The sequence below is a fragment of the Plecotus auritus genome (assembly GCF_963455305.1).
Source record: "Plecotus auritus genome assembly, chromosome: 9".
Lineage (NCBI taxonomy): Eukaryota > Metazoa > Chordata > Mammalia > Chiroptera > Vespertilionidae > Plecotus > Plecotus auritus.
Window position 1 is genome coordinate 145,832,484 of NC_137783.1, and position 18,602 is coordinate 145,851,085.

General features: G+C 45.2%; 1 protein-coding gene across 4 annotated transcripts in view; it reads left to right on the forward strand.

The window, feature by feature from the left end:
- Positions 1 to 18,602, forward strand: part of SLC1A2 (solute carrier family 1 member 2) — a 121,256-nt gene that overhangs the window by 72,623 nt on the left and 30,031 nt on the right. For all 4 annotated transcript variants that reach the window (XM_080641033.1, XM_080641032.1, XM_080641034.1 and 1 more), the window contains 5 exons: positions 2,044 to 2,186; positions 4,227 to 4,379; positions 6,181 to 6,431; positions 9,971 to 10,139; positions 15,081 to 15,207. In XM_080641033.1, coding sequence (XP_080497159.1) covers positions 2,044 to 2,186; positions 4,227 to 4,379; positions 6,181 to 6,431; positions 9,971 to 10,139; positions 15,081 to 15,207 — 843 coding nt within the window. The remainder of the gene's footprint in view (positions 1 to 2,043; positions 2,187 to 4,226; positions 4,380 to 6,180; positions 6,432 to 9,970; positions 10,140 to 15,080; positions 15,208 to 18,602) is intronic.

Below are 18,602 nucleotides of genomic sequence, written 5' to 3' on the forward strand. Positions count from 1 at the left end.
CTGCTGTGTTGTAACAAGAACTTTTCTGTGTGTTTCACTGGGTGCTGAGAGGAAGTGGTATTTTTGCTCGATGATCAGAAAGGACCTCATCTGCTTGCTGTGAGCAGTCGTGTCCTATTTTCTTCTTTAGATGGTCTGAGTGATCATTAGCACATACATATGTTAGAAAGTCAGAGGTTGCCCGAAAACTAACTAAATGAGTAGAAAATTAGGGCATTGAGGGAACAGTAAGAAGCTTATATTTTGACTAATAATTTCATCTGGGTATTCTACCAGACCATGCCACATTATTCCAAATTTTAAAGCATCTTGTTAGCAAATATATTAAGCAGCCTGTTATGTGAAAATAAGTACGTAGTTGTATTTGGGTCCCTGGCCTTAACTCTGAGACTAGAAGCTAAGCGTGGTGTCTTGTTGGAATGGTGGTGCACCTGGGTAGATCCCTGAGTTAAATGTCACCTTTGTCATGAACTTCCATAGTATTATGTGTCTCTTCTTCATATTCTCTGGAGAAAGGAGCCACCTGTGTCACGTGCCAGGCCTCTGCCATGTACAATCATGTTTGTTTCCACAAGGATGGCAGCAAGCCCTTGTTTCTACACACCGCACAGCTAGCAGATAATGGATCTGGATCTGAAACCCAGGTTCTCTGATGGTAAAGCCCATGCTATTTCCATTATAACCAGTGATTGCAAGCCACTGGTCTGCAGATGGGTGTTGGTTCGGAAGGACATTTTCTCCAGTCTGTGGTGGAACTATCTGGGTAAGGCTAGCACCCCCTCTTACAAGGCTCTGTCATGTATCCAGAGACTTCAGCCTGTCTTTCTTGGTATTAAAGACTAGTCTTTCTTTTATCAAATGATGGTGATTGCAAGATGGCAGCTAACAAGTGTCCCAAGTTGTCAAAGTCAAAATTTGCCTCTGTCTGTCAATCCTCAAGCTTCAATCTTATTGGCCTGGGAAATGACAAAGCTGGGGAAGAGGCAGTATGCGCGTCCTCCTGGCAAGGGCTCCATTGCAGACTCCAGCGCAGCCTGGGCTGACGGGGGTTTATCTGGAAAAGGGCTGGGCTGCATCCAGGGATGAAGGTGATCACACACTTCTTCCGACCACACTTCTTTGCCGTTGAGTGGTACTGACTCTTGGACAGCTTAGCAGAGACCTGGTCATTCGAGTGATCTTTTAAAAACCACAAAGGATTAAGTTTTTAAAAAACTGGATAAGCCATCTTTTCTGAAAGAGAGACAAAACTTGGACTACCATCGTGTATGACTTCTCTGTGTCCAGGACGGAGAAGGCTTGAGGTCAGAGGCATTTTAATTTAGCGAGACTTAGGCTGTGCCACTATGCACTTTAAGAGCTTCAGGTTTTAGAGCTCGTTCCTTCTGCCCAGGGGTCTCTAACCATGGCTTTCACTTCTGTGTTCGTGCCAACAACATATCTGGGTTTGATCTCCATTTCTTTTAGCCTGTGACCCTGGGTAAGTGACTTTCTGTCAAATGCTACAGGGACACTTGCCTCAGACTTACGGGGTGGGCAGTTCTTAGAAAACCCCCATCTTGCCCTGGCCGGTGTGGCTCAGTTGGTTGGGCATTGTCCCAGGCACCCAAAGGTTGCTGGTTGGATTCCCCATCAGGGCACATGTCCAGGTTACGGGCTTGATACCTGGTAGGGGGCATGCAGGAGGCAGCCAATTGATGTTACTCTCACATCGGTGTTTCTCTCTATCCCTCTCTCTTTCTCTCTCTTTAAGAATAATATATATATTTCTGGCCTTTCTCTTCTTTGCTGTGATGATCCCAGGTAATAGGGACAAAAGCACCTGGCAGGTAGCTATTCGGGGGGACCGAGTGTCCTGCTTTTTGGTGAACTGGAATTCAGGGTACCCTGAGTTGCTTCCTTTGTTTTTATTTTCTTGCCAATGTCTCCAGATTCCCAGGTGTGCCTGGGGAAGGCCATCACTCCTCCTCTTAGCCATGCCCCTCCGATGGGTGAGGGGAGGTGCCCAGCGGTCCCTAACCACAGCCTTCCTTTCTGTTGTAGTGCCAACAACATGCCCAAGCAGGTGGAGGTGCGGATGCCCCACAGCCACGTCAGCTCGGAGGAGCCGCCCAAGCACCGGAACCTGGGGCTGCGGCTGTGCAGCAAGCTGGGGAAGAACCTGCTGCTCACCCTGACGGTGTTCGGTAGGTGGCAGGCGCCTCCCCGCCGGCCCCTCCCGGCTGGCTCCCTCCTGGCTCCCTGGGGAAGCTGGTTCCTGCAGCCAGCCCTCCGAGCGCTCTGCGAAGGCCCTGTTGGCCCAGGCCTCAGTGGTGTCCCCACCCCCCTCACCTGCCCTAGCCATGTGTTTGCTCTTAGGGAGCCTCGTGGTCCTCAGATCTCAGTATGCACAGACACTGCCCCTGAGTGTGGCGGCACGCAGGTCCCCCAGGGACACCTACTTGTGGAGACTTGGCTTTGGGCCACCTGGAGTGAGTCCTGGGCTCTGTCTCTGAACAAACCTTTTAGAGGGTTCCAAAGCAGATGGTCAGTGTACTGCATGGAGAGAAATACCCACATCAATACAAAGGCAACCACTAAGACGGCATCCGAAGTGTAACCTTCTCCAAACATCTCATTGACTTACGTTAATTCAGCACATTAGCTAATGAGGCCAGCAGCGGGGAGGCTTGTCTGATGCCTTGATCTGCTCCTGGTCTGTCTCAAAAGTTTTATTCCCCTGCTGCAGGCCTCACCCACGCCATAGTTGTTGTTTTTTTATGTGTGACTGTTAATATAATTTTGGCCTTAGGTTTTCAGCCAGGGTTTATTGAAAATATGGTAAATTGCAGTTTCTTGTAATGACAACCACACCATTTCCTTTCCTAACCCCTCCCTTGTTCTTCAGCTCTTGCTTGGGCAGCACACAGAAGCAATGAACAGCTCACCTCTCCACCCCCACACACAGACGCACACCCTTCATTCCATGGCTCCTGCTTTGAGTCAGTCATCTTGGGTGGGAGTTTGCCATAGCTCAGTTCACTTAATAAAAAGAAACCACAGGCCTGGTAGGGTTTTCCAAGGGTTACTCTCCACAAAAGCACAAGTCATTCATCATAGGGCTTGAAGAAGTACTAAGTTTTCACCTGGAGAAGAAGCAAAGATCAGGCTTTGGGCCATGTCCCTCCCTTTGCATGCCAGGGGTTAACACGATTGCCCAAAGATCCTGGAACTCACTCCCTCCCTCCCTCACAGCCTGTGGTGCTATGACCCGACTGGTGGTTGGCACAAGGACTGTTTATGTTGGCCACCTATCTGGAGAGATCTGAAGCTCTTCTTGTGGAATCCCTGAATATGCAAAAAAAAAGGCTCCTGCCAGCATCTCTGCCCCAATTGTTTCCTCCCAAATGATACCTTTTTAGAGACCCTCCTTGATCTCCCATAAGATCAGCAAGTCGAATGAATATATAAGAGGCTATAGAAGTCAAGGACAAAAGTCTCACGGGGAAATTATTGGAAATTAAAGGAATTAGAAGAAAAAAGGAAACTCACATCAGCTTAGTCAATCAAAGGCTCTCTTTACCAGGCATCCAGTTAAAAAAGGAAAGAAATACATTCAACCCCATGCCATGTGGCCAGGCCTAGGCTGAAAGGAGAAGCAATGTCTGGCACTTGGATTGTTTCTACTGACAATCTCTGACTCTACACATGGATGATGGCCTCAAAAATGTTGGAGTCCAGTTGCCATGACATATTTCCCATAAAGCCTTGAGAATGCTCTCCTTGACTCTCCCAGAGCTGCCTTTTAGAATAGCTGGAGATACGAAATATTCTCTTACTAGTCAACATCTGCTTCACTTATCTAGTGGTATTTTTGTTACATGCTATTCATCATCTGATAACAGAGAAGTATGAGAAAGGGGAATGTCACTGAAACAAGTTCATAAAGCTATTTATTTGACTAGAGTAAGAAACAATAATAAGCCGAAACCGGTTTGGCTCAGTGGATGGAGCGTCGGCCTGCGGACTGGAGGGTCCCGGGTTTGATTCCGGTCAAGGGCATGTACCTTGGTTGCGGGCACGTCCTCAGTGCGGGGTGTGCAGGAGGCAGCTGATCGATGTTTCTCTCTCATCGATGTTTCTAGCTCTCTATCCCTCTCCCTTCCTTTCTGTGAAATATCAATAAAATATATTAAAAAAAAAAGAAAGAAACAATAATAAATCCAGATTTCCCCCCTTCCTTATAGGTGTCATCCTGGGGGCAGTAAGTGGAGGGCTTCTCCGCTTGGCGTCTCCTATCCATCCTGACGTGGTTATGTTAATAGCCTTCCCAGGAGATATACTCATGAGGATGCTAAAAATGCTCATTCTCCCTCTCATCATCTCCAGTTTAATCACAGGTAAGTCCTTCTCTGGTGCCTGGCCAAGTGGGTCCTACTCTAGCGCTGGCTTTTGGATTGACCATTGAATATCAATTTAGTTGAAGGGATGAATATGATCATCTGTGTCATTTCACTTTAGAGCCTTTGTTTTCCTGTCTCTAAAATGGGGACAATCAACCCTAAAATAAGTTCGCCATCTATTGGTTGGTCCATCCATCTGTTCAGCAACAAATGATAAAAAGAAAACAGCCTTATGTTAAAAATGATGGTATCTGTAGTGCTTTCAATTTTTAATGTATACTTTTCTCATTTTCTAGATTATAGTTTGTTCAGAAACTGATAAAGGTAATAAATAAGAAAGGAAACCTTTCTTTACTATTTAACTGTGTGTAGAGGGAAGTAAGTATTAAAATAAATGAAATACTAGATATAAAAGCTGTTTGACTTTTTCAGAAGAAAGTTACCCTTATGTATATTCATGGTCACTTGTTTTGGCTGAAAAAAAATTATGAAAGAATCTTTTTCTCTCCATGGACTTATATGGGTACTCGCCTTCTTATCAAATGATAATTACTAGAAGTACATATATTGTTATAGTTTAGAGACTAAGCGCTGAGTGAAGGGTGAGTCTCTGGGCTTTGGTCTATATTAAGGTGCCAATAGGCTGGGTGGCCTTAAGAAAGTCGTCCCTCTGGACTGTCCACCTTGTGAAGAAAGTGGGGTTCTGGTCATTCCAAGCTATTCCGAGGCTAAGCCAGGCTGTTCTACAGTCTCATAGCTGGTCGACCAGTGAGCCCTGTGACTGGAAATGCTGGGATTCGGTTTCCAGAAAATCTTATCATTTCATTCAGCCTAGATTGAGTGAAACGGTGCTTTCACCTTAAATGCCCCTTTCCAAAACAGACAAAACGTTCTCCATGCCTGTGTAACAGATTGTACCCTGACCAACCTGGTGAGGAAACCTAGCTTCCATTAGCTAGATTGAGACTGTAGGTTGTAAGGAGAAGTGGGTCATATGTGGGTCAGCTTAATCCAAAAAAGTTAACATCAATGACTTCCTCCCCAAGCCAAAAATGGGTGCACTCTCTCTGTGTCGTAAAAGCAGGAACTGAAACTGAGAAGTAGAAAAACTAAAGAAACAACTGGAAAATACCCATGAAGGCTGGAATTTTTGTGACTTGCTGGGATTTCCTTCAACAATCACAGAACCACCCCCAGTAGAGATGAAGCACCCCTCTTTTTGGGATGGCTTATGCATGTGTCCTTTGATCCCTACGCAAGATCGAGGCTGGAAGAGGGCTATGCTACATCAGTATTCCAGGCTCCATTTCAATGACCAGTAACATAGTAAAAAATGTTGAGGCTTGACATAGGGCTACCAGCTTCTTATTTTCCCACGTAAGGACATTAAAAGCAACAACAACGAAGAAGGCAAGTAAAAAACTAGCATGCACCAGCACCATGCCTTCATAAAAGAAGGGATATTTTGACACCAAATCAGTGGGAAGGACATCATCTCAGAATTAAAACTTGAATTGATTCAACTTGAACTCAACATTGCAGATGAATAAAAAGTAGTCACCTACCAGTGTTTACACTCTGGACCAGAGGTCTCCAGCTCTCCCCAGTTCTGTCAAACATGTCCTTGCAAAACAGAATTGCAAACTGTGGGGTTGACCAGCTAGTAAAGTTAGTAGAAAAAGGTTTAACTTTAGCATCAATGCATTTGAATAATAGGAAGGCAAGTTCTCGGTATGCAGAGATGGGTAGTTATCATAAACATCACAGAATTAATCCTTCCGATTTTTTTTCAATCCAGGGTTGTCAGGCCTGGATGCTAAAGCCAGTGGGCGCCTGGGCACGAGAGCCATGGTGTATTACATGTCCACCACCATCATCGCCGCGGTCCTGGGCGTCATCTTGGTCTTGGCTATCCACCCAGGGAACCCCAAACTTAAGAAGCAGCTGGGGCCTGGGAAGAAGAATGACGAAGTGTCCAGCCTGGATGCCTTTCTGGACCTTATTCGAAATCTCTTCCCAGAAAATCTTGTCCAAGCCTGTTTTCAACAGGTAACGCCAATGTTCTGATGTTCTCACCTCTCCACAAGCCCAGTTACACAGGTGCTAACTGAGAATCTGTTTTAAGGAATCATACCTGGAGAGCGATTTTCTTAGCATTTAATTATCTCTGTTTTAGGGCTATGTGAGGTGATCTGGGGCAGGATTTGGGGGTTGGAATCATGTGAATGTTTTTTAACCTCCCTGCCTTTTTTTTTTTTTTTTTTTAACCTCACAATACCACTTCTCCATTTTTTGTGTTTTTTTTTTTGTTGTTGTTGTTGGTTTTGTTTTTGTTTTTTTGCCTTTCTTTCTTTTTTGTTCCCGTCTCTGCATCATCCAAGGGCACATTTTTATCACCTTTGCCCACAACCCTCTAGTTCCCACTGGTTCTTGATCTTGGCAGTATAGCCAACCCACATGCGGTGTGTTTAAAAAATGCATATGCTTAACGGAATCAAAACCTGGGAATGGGGTATTTTTAAAACCGTGGAAGTAACACATGAGAATTGTGAAAAGTTTAAATTGTATAGATGTAAATAAAGTAAAAATTCAAGTCTTTACTTCCCTTCCTTAGAGCTGTTGAGTTTGTGTATGTAGAATGCATGTGTGTATAATTTTTTTTATTAATCCTCACCAATGATATTTTTTCATTGATTTTTAGAGAGAGTGGAAAGGAGGGAGAGGGCGAGAGACAGAGAGACAGAGAAAGAAACATCTGTGTGAGAGAGACACATTGATTGGTTGCCTCCCGCACCCACCCCGGAGGCGGTGGGGAATGAGTCTGCAACCCAGGTATGTGCCCTTGACCAGAAATCAAATCTAAGACCCTTCGGTTCTCGGGCCGATGCTCTGTTATTGAGCCACACTGGCCAGGGCTAATGTTTAAAATTTCATTCCACCCAAGTGCTACTGCATTATACGTATTGTGTTGCACTTTGCTTTTTCATTTAAAAGTGTTTTAGATTATTACAGATGTTCCTTTCCCCCCACCCTGCCCCGTAGCTCCCCTCCACCCGGTTCCCCCCCACCCCACCCCATGCCCTTACCCCCCGCCACTGTCCTCATCCATAGGTGTAAGATTTTTGTCCAATCTCAAAAGAGAAACATCTGTAATAATCTGAACAATAAAGATTTATTTTAAAAAAATAAAAGTGTTTTAGCATTCTCTCTCTCCCTCCCACCCCACCCCCACCCCCCCGCCTCACCTGCTTCCTTTGGTCAGGATTGCATAGTATTTCTAAAGGATAAATTCCTAGAAGCAAACATGTCCTGCCAAAGAGTTTTCTACTTTGAATTTGCTGGGTGTTGCAGAACGGCCCTACAAAAGTTTACGGCGATGTATACTTCTACCAACTGCCAATAGGCACATCTATTTTTAAAAGTGTGATTCTTAAAAACAGATGATTCTGCCGAGTGGAACCACTGAAATAGCTGTGTGGCGCCCACTCACCAGCCTGCTGGCGGGCCCCAAGGCCAGTTCAGGTTGGAATACACTTCAGTTGCCATCAGCTCCAGTAGAAACTAAGCTAGAAGCAAGAAGCTTCCTCCAGCCATTTCCAGGGGATCACAGAAGGATGGCCTTAGGAAATAGTCACTTAGAGGAAAAGTCCGTATTCCCCCAAAATGCAATTGCCAACCACTGCTGAGCCTAAGTTATTCTGGGTTGGGCTGTGTCCTCTGCCTCCCAGTGCCACTTTGGTGCCACTTATAACAAGGAGCTATACTAACAGGAGCCATTCCAGGCTGGGGAAGCCGGATGGGGAGCGGATGGAAACAGGCTAAGGAAGGGGTGCTTACTGGCACTGTGTCTGTGTAATGTGCTGGCCCCTGAGCCAGCTGCTTAGAAGATGAAGTCACTTGCTTTGAAGCCAAGCCTTGTTGCTTTAGTATCTCAGGACAGGTCTGCAGTTGGCTCCTGTGGCCCCATTGTTCCTGGGAACATGGCTCAGTTGGTAATGGATGCTCATGGAGTTCTCTCTCTTTAAAAAAAAATTTTTTTTATTGATTTCAGAGAGGAAGGGAGAGGGAAAGATAGAAACATCAATGATAGAGAATCATTGATCAGCTGCCTCCTGCATACCTCCTACTGGGGATCAAGCCCGCAACCTGGGCATGTGCTCTGACCGGGAATCGAACCATGACCTTCTGGTTCATAGGTCGGTGCTCAACCACTGAGCCACACGTGCTGGGCAAGCCTGAATTCTGTCTTCATGCCAACATTGCCCAGACTCAGGAACCTACACCTACCTGTTCCCCATATCACACACTCAGCCTGGGCTTCCTCCCTCCCTGAGCAAGAGCATGTGGCCAGGCTAGCAGAGAGCACCCTGCCACGCCTCGGAGAAGCCTGTGCTATGTTCTCTCCTATTTCAGATCAATTCTCAGACAAGCATTGCCGAGCCTTGGATCCAGCTGCAGCAGGGTTGAGCCCATAGAGTTTATCACGTAGCACGTGCGGTGGAAAGAACTCAGTGGCGGTCAGGCCATCTGAGTTCAAGTTTCAGCTCTGCCAATAACTCTATGATGTCGGACAAGTCCCTTGAGTTCTCCATGGTTCCTTTTCCATATCTATGCAGGGTTCAGCCATCTGTTGCCTACTACGTGCCGGTGCTGACATTCTAGGACCCCGCATGACTTCTATTTTAATGCTCCTGGCGGCAGTGTTTCTCTGGGCTCAGATGTGGGTTTTCACAGCACTCTGCACGCAGGGTGCCTGGCACCTTTAAAAATAGGACGGCTGCCACAGACATCGAGGAATAGCATGAGCGGTTCTTGGGAGGCCATTTGCACAGAGATGCTGGGGGACATCGAGTAAGGCTTGGCATCACCATCTAGAAGGAGCAGATGTCTCCCCACCTTACATCTGGATCTGAAATATAAGCCAACACCCCTGCCATGGTGGCTGCTGGCGGCTGGCACATCTGGCACCCAGATGGAGATCCCAGCAGGGCCTGGCCCTGGGCGGACCCACACGAGTTGGTCTGTGCAGACTTTGGCCCACAGGAGCCAGGCAGGAAGGAGCTAAACAGGCAGATCACGTGGTGCTGGTCTACCTCCCACCAAGACCCTGCCCTCTTCTTCTCGACCAGGTTCCATCATGAGGGGCTGGGAGGGGCATCCAAGAGGGCCTCACAGTTATGAAGAATGTCCATGTGGGACATTTGACCTTGTGCTGAGGGATAGAACTACAATCACCGGAATAAAAGAAGCAGACACCCCCCCCCCACACACACACGCACACATTTGAAGCTCATGTCCCATCACTAAAGCTTTCTGTCTGTAGTATGGTACCAATGCGTGTTATAAGCCCTGTAATTATCATGTGATGAGGACAGTCGTATCCCACCAAATGTGTGTAAAAAAAAAAAAAAAAGAATTCACTCTGTTAAACATAAACATAAAATGTTCCCTAATCTTCATAACCTTGTTTTGGCATTTCCTAATTGTTTTTTAACCTAACTGGGAACTTTAAAACATGTAATCAGCCAGGCTTCTGGTAACCTTTTAGAGCAAACCTCATCTTCCTGTGTTTTCCTTTCACTCATTAGATTCAGACAGTGACGAAGAAAGTCCTGGAGGCACCTGAGTCAGAAGAGGAGAGCAACGTCACCACCTCTGTCGTTTCCCTGCTGGCTGAAACTGCGACAGAGGCACCGGAGGAAATGAAGGTGGTTATCAAGAAGGGTCTGGAGTTCAAGGACGGCATGAATGTCTTAGGTAGGCAACCTGGTGTTCATCTCCCTGGGGAAGGCATCTCTGCCTCAGAGACAATGGCCAGCCTCTCCTGCATCTCAGCAGCCCAGCAGCCCTCACTCCCTTCTCAGGAAACCAATGGCTCTGCTGTCTGCTAGGTGGAGCAGGAGAGTGGTTGGAGGACCACTGGGCTGATAGCAGAGGGATTAGGAGGAGGGAGATGGGAAGCAGCAATACCAGGAGGGGGCATGACGAGTAGAGGTCAGGGATGGGGAAAGAGACAGGATAAACATGCATTGGACACGATCCCTGACTTGCTGCGTGGCGTTGGCAAGTCACTTTCTCTGACTCTCCATTTCATGCAGTTACACATCCAATTCTTTCATTTCTTAAGCATTTTGGTTTGAGTTGCCCTTGTATGCCAGTACTGTGCTAGGCATGGGGGATGTCCCTCCCCAGCTCTCACAGTCTATAAACAAATGCAGTGCTATCAGGAACATAAAGTGTTGGTGTCAAAAGAAGTTTATCACAAGGAGACTATCTTGTTTAACTTTCTGGGATTTGAATGAGCCCTTTCCCCTAGCCCGGAGCCTTCTTCGCATTCCATCCTAGAGGGTCTTGGGCTCTGTAGTTGGACAGACTGGGTTTGGGTCCCGTATGGACCGCTCACTGGCTGGGTGACCATAGGCAACTGCCTCACTTCTTGAGCTTCATTGGTAAAGTGGGGATGGGATGGCATTTCCCTTGCAGATCATTATGAAGACTCAATGAGACTGTGCATGTAGAACACAGTTGTACATGCCATGTGCTTCATGCATGTGAGCTACCATCATTATTAAAGGTGAGCTGAGGAACTAATTCAATAAGGAAACACCCTGCACAGAGGAGAGAGTTCCCCATAATGTGAGTGACTCCAGTTTGCTCAGTTTACTCCCCCAAGGTCCACTCCCTACCTAATCCCCATCCACTATTAGAATGGTGTCTCCAAGACAAGAAAGAGGGACATTGGCCACAAACTGTGGGAAATGGGGAATCTGGGTGGAGGAAGTAGGTTGATCCATGCAAGCAAGACTTCTAAGGTTTTGAGGGAAAGTTGTTTAGGGAAGGCTCAGTGGTCCTTCCACTTGGCCATCTAGGAGATTGAATGCCCTCGTCTCTTTATTTTATTTTATTTTTTTAATTTCTTTATTGATTAAGGTATTACATATGTGTCCCTATTCCCCCATTACCCCCCACCTCCCTTTCATGCCCCCACCCCCCTGTTGTTTGTGTCCATTGATTAGGCTTACATGCATGCATATAAGTCCTTTGGTTGATCTCTCCCCCTTACCCCCACCCTCCCCTACCTTCCCTGACGTTTGACGTTCTGATTGACGTTTCTCTGTCTCTGGATCTATTTTTGTTCATCAGTTTATGTTGTTCATTATATTCCACAAATGAGTGAGATCATGTGATATTTATCTTTCTCTGCCTGGTGCCCTCATCTCTTTAGTAGGCTTATCAGATAAAATACAGAATGCCCAGTTAAATGTGAATTTCAGATAAATATTTTTTTAGTGTATGGCCCAAATATTACATGGGACATACTGATATTTAAAAAAAAAAAAATTTTTTTTGTGCCTTGGCCAGTGTGGCTCAGTTGGTTGAATGCTGTCCTATGCACCAGAAGGTCGTTGTATATCCCCAGTCAGGGCACATGCCTAGGTTGCTGGCTCAATCCCCAGTAGGGGGCGTGCAGGAGGCAGTGGGTCAATGTTTCTCTCTCCCTCTCCCTTCCTCTCTCTCTAAAATCAATTAATTTTTATTTATTTATTGTTTATCTGAAATTCAAATTTTAACTAGGTATCCTGTTTGTTTATTTTAAATTTGATAACCCTACTCCTATTTATCCAGAATGGTCTGAAGAGGTGCGGGGAGAAGAGGTGGGACTGTCCAGCTACTGAAAAGCAGAAATTTCAGTAGAGATTTTTTTTCTTTTCTTTTCTTTTTTTTTTTTTTGGCCTGGCAGGAAGCAGGTTGGGTAAGTGTTGAGTAAGTGGGAGTGAGGGTGGTGATAAGCTGATTTGGTTGCTAGGCAATGGAAGATAAATAAACACTGTTGACATCAGTGTGAGATGAAGGAGGAAGAAGAGAGGAGAGAGTGGAAGAGTCCTCTGAGAAAGAGGGTTTGCAAATGTCCTCAGCATCCACCCCTGAGTAGCTCATGTCTCCCACTGCCCAGATATCTGTGACTATTTCAGGATTTTCCCAACTATCCTTGCTTTCCCAAATCCAGTGGTCAACATGGCTCCACAGTCTTGCTGGAGGAAGTTGAAGCCATGAGTAATTCCAGAACTTTGGAGTGAATCACTCAGAAGACTTTCAAGGTCGTTTCCAGAGTCTCGAAACCTTGGACTGTACTGGGGAGTTTCAACATAACTCACTACTCTCTCAATCCCAGTGACCAAGTCTGAGAGGGCTTTGTTCAAATGAAACACCACCGTGCCAGAGTGAGTTCAGTGAGTCAGTGTTTCCAGAGGGAAACAGCGAGCTGGACAGGGGTTTCAAGTGCACTTTGAGGCTCTGGAAAGCGAAGGGACGTTAGGCTGCTGAGAAACTTCCCATTTACAAATCACGGCTGAAGTCACGGTTCTTTCCATGGTTTTCCAAAGGCGGAGATGGTGAATTTCTGTATGTTTTGTTTTTGGCTTTGGGAAGTCCCAAGGATCAAGCATTGCAATAAATAAAGATAAAACCCTGGCTCTGGCCTCACACTTTTTTAAAGATTCGTTTCTTTCCCAGAAAACCTCCAGAGCACTTCTGGGCTGCACATTAATCCCAGCTGCTTAAGTCACCTGTGGGAGAATGCGCCTTTAATCCAGTGCCTTAGCTACTCGGCCACGCCAGGGCCCACTGACGGCTCCTTTAAACAGCTCTCTGGTACTCATGGATACCGCCAGTTTCTGCTGACGCTGCAAGGGGAACTTTTTAATTCCAGTTCTTTGGGACTTTGAGAACTTGCTCATTTTCTCTTAAATTTTCCAAGTGGGATTAACCAAGTCATACTAGCTCCTCTCGGCCAGAACGTTCAGATTACTTCTCGCCATGCACCTCGCATGCTCCTCTCCCTGGGCTCAAGGGAAGGGCTTGAGGATAGCCTGGATTTGATTTCATACATTGCTGCTGAGTTAGGCCACTCTCTCCTGGATCTAATTCTCATTGAGCCGTTGCCTTCATGGCCAACAACTCCCTTCTAAGACACTTGTCAATCTTCTTGGCCAAGAGCTGAAAAGGGGAAATACTAAATGTGGAGGATTAACAACCCCGAGTGCAAGTACTGGATTCTTTGTGCTGAAGACGGAGAGGGTCCAGTGAAGGGCAGCTGAGGAATCTGGCTTGATATGTGCTTGGTGTGGGGTGGAAAGTGGATTTGGTGACTAGGGAAAAGGTGAAATCAGAGTTTCAGAGAAAGAATTCCTCTCTGAGAATCAGATTATATTACAATTTCCCTGATATAGCTCAAGACTTTATGTATAACTGGACACCATAGGAAACTGGCTATCAGAGGGAGGGACTGGAAGTTAGGCCTGCCAAACTGGCACAGGTTAGGGGTGGGGAAGAGGGGGAAGAGAGAGGGGAGAGAGGCTGGCCCTCTGCAGATCAGAGAGGAAAGGCAGATGGGCAGTAAGAACCTGTAGCCAAGGGGACAACAACATTGATTTATAGTCCTTGCAAGTTGTCAGAAATGGAGCCCCAAGAGGAGCAATACTGGGCCAGGAGCAGGGCGGGGGGCGGGGGGGCACATGGTGATTGGCAATCAGAAATCCAGACAGTCCCCAGGCAGTCATGGGGACTTTTGTTAACCATGTTGTGTACCCCATCCCAGGGCGATCTGAGTGAGACTCCTGGCCAGACGGGCGGTGGTGAGGAGAGAAAAGCCAGGCCTTAAAGGAACTAAAGTATAGAGTGGGTTCCTAGCACTAAAAACTCAGGCACAGGGAATGAGGCAAAAATAAACACAGAAGTAAGACCTAAGGTTGAATGCAGGAGTTGGTCCAGGCCTTACTGCAATTTGATGCTAACATTAAGAGACAGGGATGGAGCTCCTCAAATCCTCTGGTGGGGCTGTTAAGATGGACCCTGGAAACTGAAGTGGGGCTGGACTTAGATGTAAGTCAACTGATAAATATCAAGTGAAGGGAGAAGGGCTCAGGGGCTAGGAAGTAACAAAGTCTAAATTCTGTCTTTAAGATTCTGAAAAAAATACAGTTTTAAAAAGCACTTATCATTTTGACCATGAAAAAAAAATTATGATGAATTAATAAGTAACAGATTAAACCCAACAAACTAGGTCAGTTGGGGTTTCCCAGCCGTTTTGGATTTCTCTTTGCTCTCCATTTGATTTCTCAACATTCCTCTTCCTTCTTACGTTAGGCAGTAGCTGTAGAAAAATAATGTTATGTTTAGGATTTTCCTAGAGTGAAACATACCAGCCATGCATTAATTTGGGATAACACCAAACCAATATAGACATAACCCTGGCAGAGGCTTTACTGCCTAATTGGTCTCTGCTATTCTCGTATTGGCTCCAAAGTTTGCATGCTAATCCCCAAGTCCCAACAAACCTTTTTTTCATTAATCTATGCGCTAATAAAATCTGCTTACACATTACACCATAAGTGAGGAGGAGAAAGTCGAGAGTACTTTTTAATTTGGAATGAAAATGAATTCATTCTCTTTAAGGAGCTAACACTGCGGATAGTTCAACTGGCTCAGGGACAGTGTTGAGGAAAGCCATCATTATTGGGGCAAGGTGTGACAAATGCTTTTGACATCCAATGCTTGTGTCTTTTCATGCCTCATTCACAGGGTGGGTAGCAGGCATGAGCATGTGGCTCCATACATCGGGGATGGTAAAGAACAAGCAAGAGGAAACACAGACTTGATAATGTTGTGTCCTTCTGTGCAATGTGATTCCCCCAACAGGTCTGATAGGGTTTTTCATTGCTTTCGGCATCGCCATGGGGAAGATGGGCGAGCAAGCCAAGCTGATGGTGGAATTCTTCAGCATTTTGAATGAGATTGTAATGAAGTTAGTGATCATGATCATGTGGTGAGTGGGCTTGTTCTTCCTTCATTGTGGTGGGGGGATGGGGGTGAGGAGGTCTTGGGGTCCCCAGAAAATATGAGAGCCCTCCCAGCAGGAAAGAGTGGGTTGGGTGTGGACCAAGCAAAGAGCTCTCTGGAAGGATTTTGAGAAAGGGATGCAAATCTTTTTTTTTTTTTTTTTGGAGTTTCTTCTAAAAAATGGGATGGAAAAACTAGCCCATGGGCCAGATTCTATCTGCCATTTGTTTTGTCTGGCCTGCTAGTTGAGAATGGGTTTTATGTATTTATCTTGCTTGGGGGGAGGGGGGAAATCAAGAGTAATAATATTCTACAATGCACAGACATTATATGAATTGACATTCAGTGCCATAAATAAGGTTTTATGGACACACAGCTACCCCTGCTTCTTTGCATATTGTCTAGGGTTGCTATTGTGCTAAACGGCAGAGCTGAGTAGCTCTGACCAAGACTGTGTAGCCTGCAAAACCTGAAATATTTACTATTTAGCCCTTTCCATAAAGCGTTTGCTGATCCCTGTCCTGGAAGAGGAAAATACGAGAGAGAGAGAAAGAGAGATAAGCTGGAAAAACCAATCAGTAATACTGAAGCTGAGCAGTATCAGGAAATTAAAATAAGCCCAAGATACCAGGATTTGGCATGACCCACTGCTCCAGTATCCTGGTGTCTGAAAGCAGTGCATCTTTGACCTAGTTACTCATGACACAAATAGAAGAAAAAAGAGGCAGCTCTCAGACCATGCAAGCAAAAGTGAAATCACAGAAGATATATTAGAACTGTAAGTACTCTTAGGAATCTGGCCCCCTCTAGTTATACAGAAGAGAAAAAAAACTGTGGCCTGAACACACTAAATTTTGATTCTTTAACATCATGATGATGGTAATAATAAAAGCTACCATTTATTGATTTTCTTTTATCATCCAAGAGCCAGGATAGGTGCTTATACCTATCAAATGTAATCCCAACAACCTTGCAAAGATGAATTATTATTCCCATTTTACAGAAAAATAAACTGAGGGTCACTGGGGTGAATGGACTTGCCTAAGATTATATAGCTAGGGAGAGCTGGAGTTCATCATATTGCTATAAAAATCCTCGATGGGAAAGTGGGTGGGGGTGCTTTCATTTGAATCATCTAAGCAATAACGTCTCCCCTTCATTTCATGTGTGTCTGTGGTCTGTGTTCCGAAGTCTTGGGGTAGCCCAGGAGATCATGAGTGTCCACTCCTTCACCAAGGAAGCCGTGCCATCTTCTGTTGCTGGAACCTATCTGACAGATTTTTACATGCATTTGTTTCAGACCTTTATGATGGTCCTGTATGACTGACTAGAAAACAAAACAAAACAAAACATTAGACAAAACCACATCTGTGTTCTATTGGCCACAGGAATTCTGGGTGACGAACTCCCCATCTCTTCATGTCCCAGTCCTACCCACCTTCGCCCCCAACCTCCCTCTGGTCCTCTTCCCCTTCTCTGTGGTGTTCCATGAAATTTTACCTTCTTTCTTCTTTTCCTTGGTCCCTGCTCCCACCTTACAAAGGCAAAAATCTATTCTTGATTTTTTAATCTCCACCAAAGGGAACACACTGATGTGCCTGTAGTACTAAGTTCTTAGGAAAACTTCAGAACTGAGTGGGCTAGCTGAAGACCCCAGAGTCAGAGATCGTGAAGATGTTCTTTGTGATTTCATGAACCACATTTAATACACCTGGCTTGTTCAGATCATTGTTTTACTGTGTGGTTGTCTATTGTACTGGTTCTGCCACTTCTTCGGGTAATACTAGGTCTCTGAATATTTCTTTCGTGTGAAGGTTTAAAGTCACGCACAATATGATGCTGTAAAAATTTTAAAAAGTCTTTTCAATCCATTATGAGCTCACAAAGAGTTTAATAAATGGTGTTATATCGAGCAGAATAGAACTCTTGTTTCCTAGACCTTATGGCAGAGTGAGCATCCTTGCCCTTAAAATGCAGTTCAGATCTCTGTCTTATGATGCCAATGATGTGGGTGTTGTATGAAAGCTCCTTCCTTCATCTGCACCAACGTCATTTCCACTGAGCCCTTGAAAGAAACGGAATCTTCTAGGAAATCAGATGAGTCATGGGATAAAATGCAGCCTTTCTTCTCCCCAGGGATAGAGGGTGGTGTGGATCAAGAAGTTTCCTATTCACTGAAATCAGAACTCCTGAAGATGTAGCATCATATCCCAGGAGATATAGAGCAATTGTGAGTCAGGAATAAGATCTACGGGATGACTTGTGACAGCTGTTAGTTATCTCATCTAGGCAGTCAGGAGGGTGTTACAAGGTATGAGATGCCAATTCTGCACATTCCTTTCATTCTTAATCTGCCTTGTCAGCATTTGATAACAAAGAGTATGAAAAGGTTCTGAATAAAAGAGCCAACCACCCTTTAACTGACTCCCTCAAAGCTTAAATAGAGTTCTTGGTGTATTCTTCTCTATGTGTTAGTAAGAACAGTAATAATAGCAAATTTAACATTGAGTAGATTATTCTAATAATTATTAAATTATAGCTTAGAGTAATTAACTTCTTGCCATATGCAATTGTACTATTTCAATTACTGTAATGCACCTATTTATTACTGAGAAGATAATAACAATTATTATTGTAACCATTATTTTTTAAATACATTTTTATTTATTTCAGAGAGGAAGAGAGAAATTAAAACATCCATGATGACAGAATCATAGATCAGCTGCCTCCTGCACACCCCCAACTGGGGATCTAGCCCACAACCCGGGCATGTGCCCTTACCTGGAATCGAACCGTGACCTCCTGGTTCATAGGTCGACACTCAACCACTGAGCCACGCCGGCTGAGCTATAATCATTACTAAACCATACTAAGACTCACCAAATTCCTGAATTAGTCTTACTACTATTCCAAGTACTTTACATGCATTAACTAATTTACTTTTTACAATAATACCTAAGAAAAATAGGTACTTTATTAGCCCCATTTTCCAGATGAGAAAACTAAGCACAGAGGTTGGCTTGCTCAGTGTTGCACAGCCTAATCAGGGGTCCTCAAACTTTTTAAACGGGGGGCCAGTTCACTGTTCCTCAGATCGTTGGAGGGCCGGACTATAGTTTTAAAAAAAAACTATGAACAAATTCCTATGCGCACTGTGGGCCCGTGACGAGTGGGCTGCTAAGCAGGACAGACAGTGGCATCCTGCTGGATAAATGTCCTCGGCGGGCCGCATGTGGCCCGCGGGGCGTAGTTTGAGGACCCCTGGAAGTGATAGGAGCTGCGAGGAAGTCATACCTAACTCAGCTTCTGTCTGACTTCAAGCTGGATGGAATCCAGGGTCCTCTTCCTACTAGTACTACCAGCTGTGTGACTTCAGGCAAG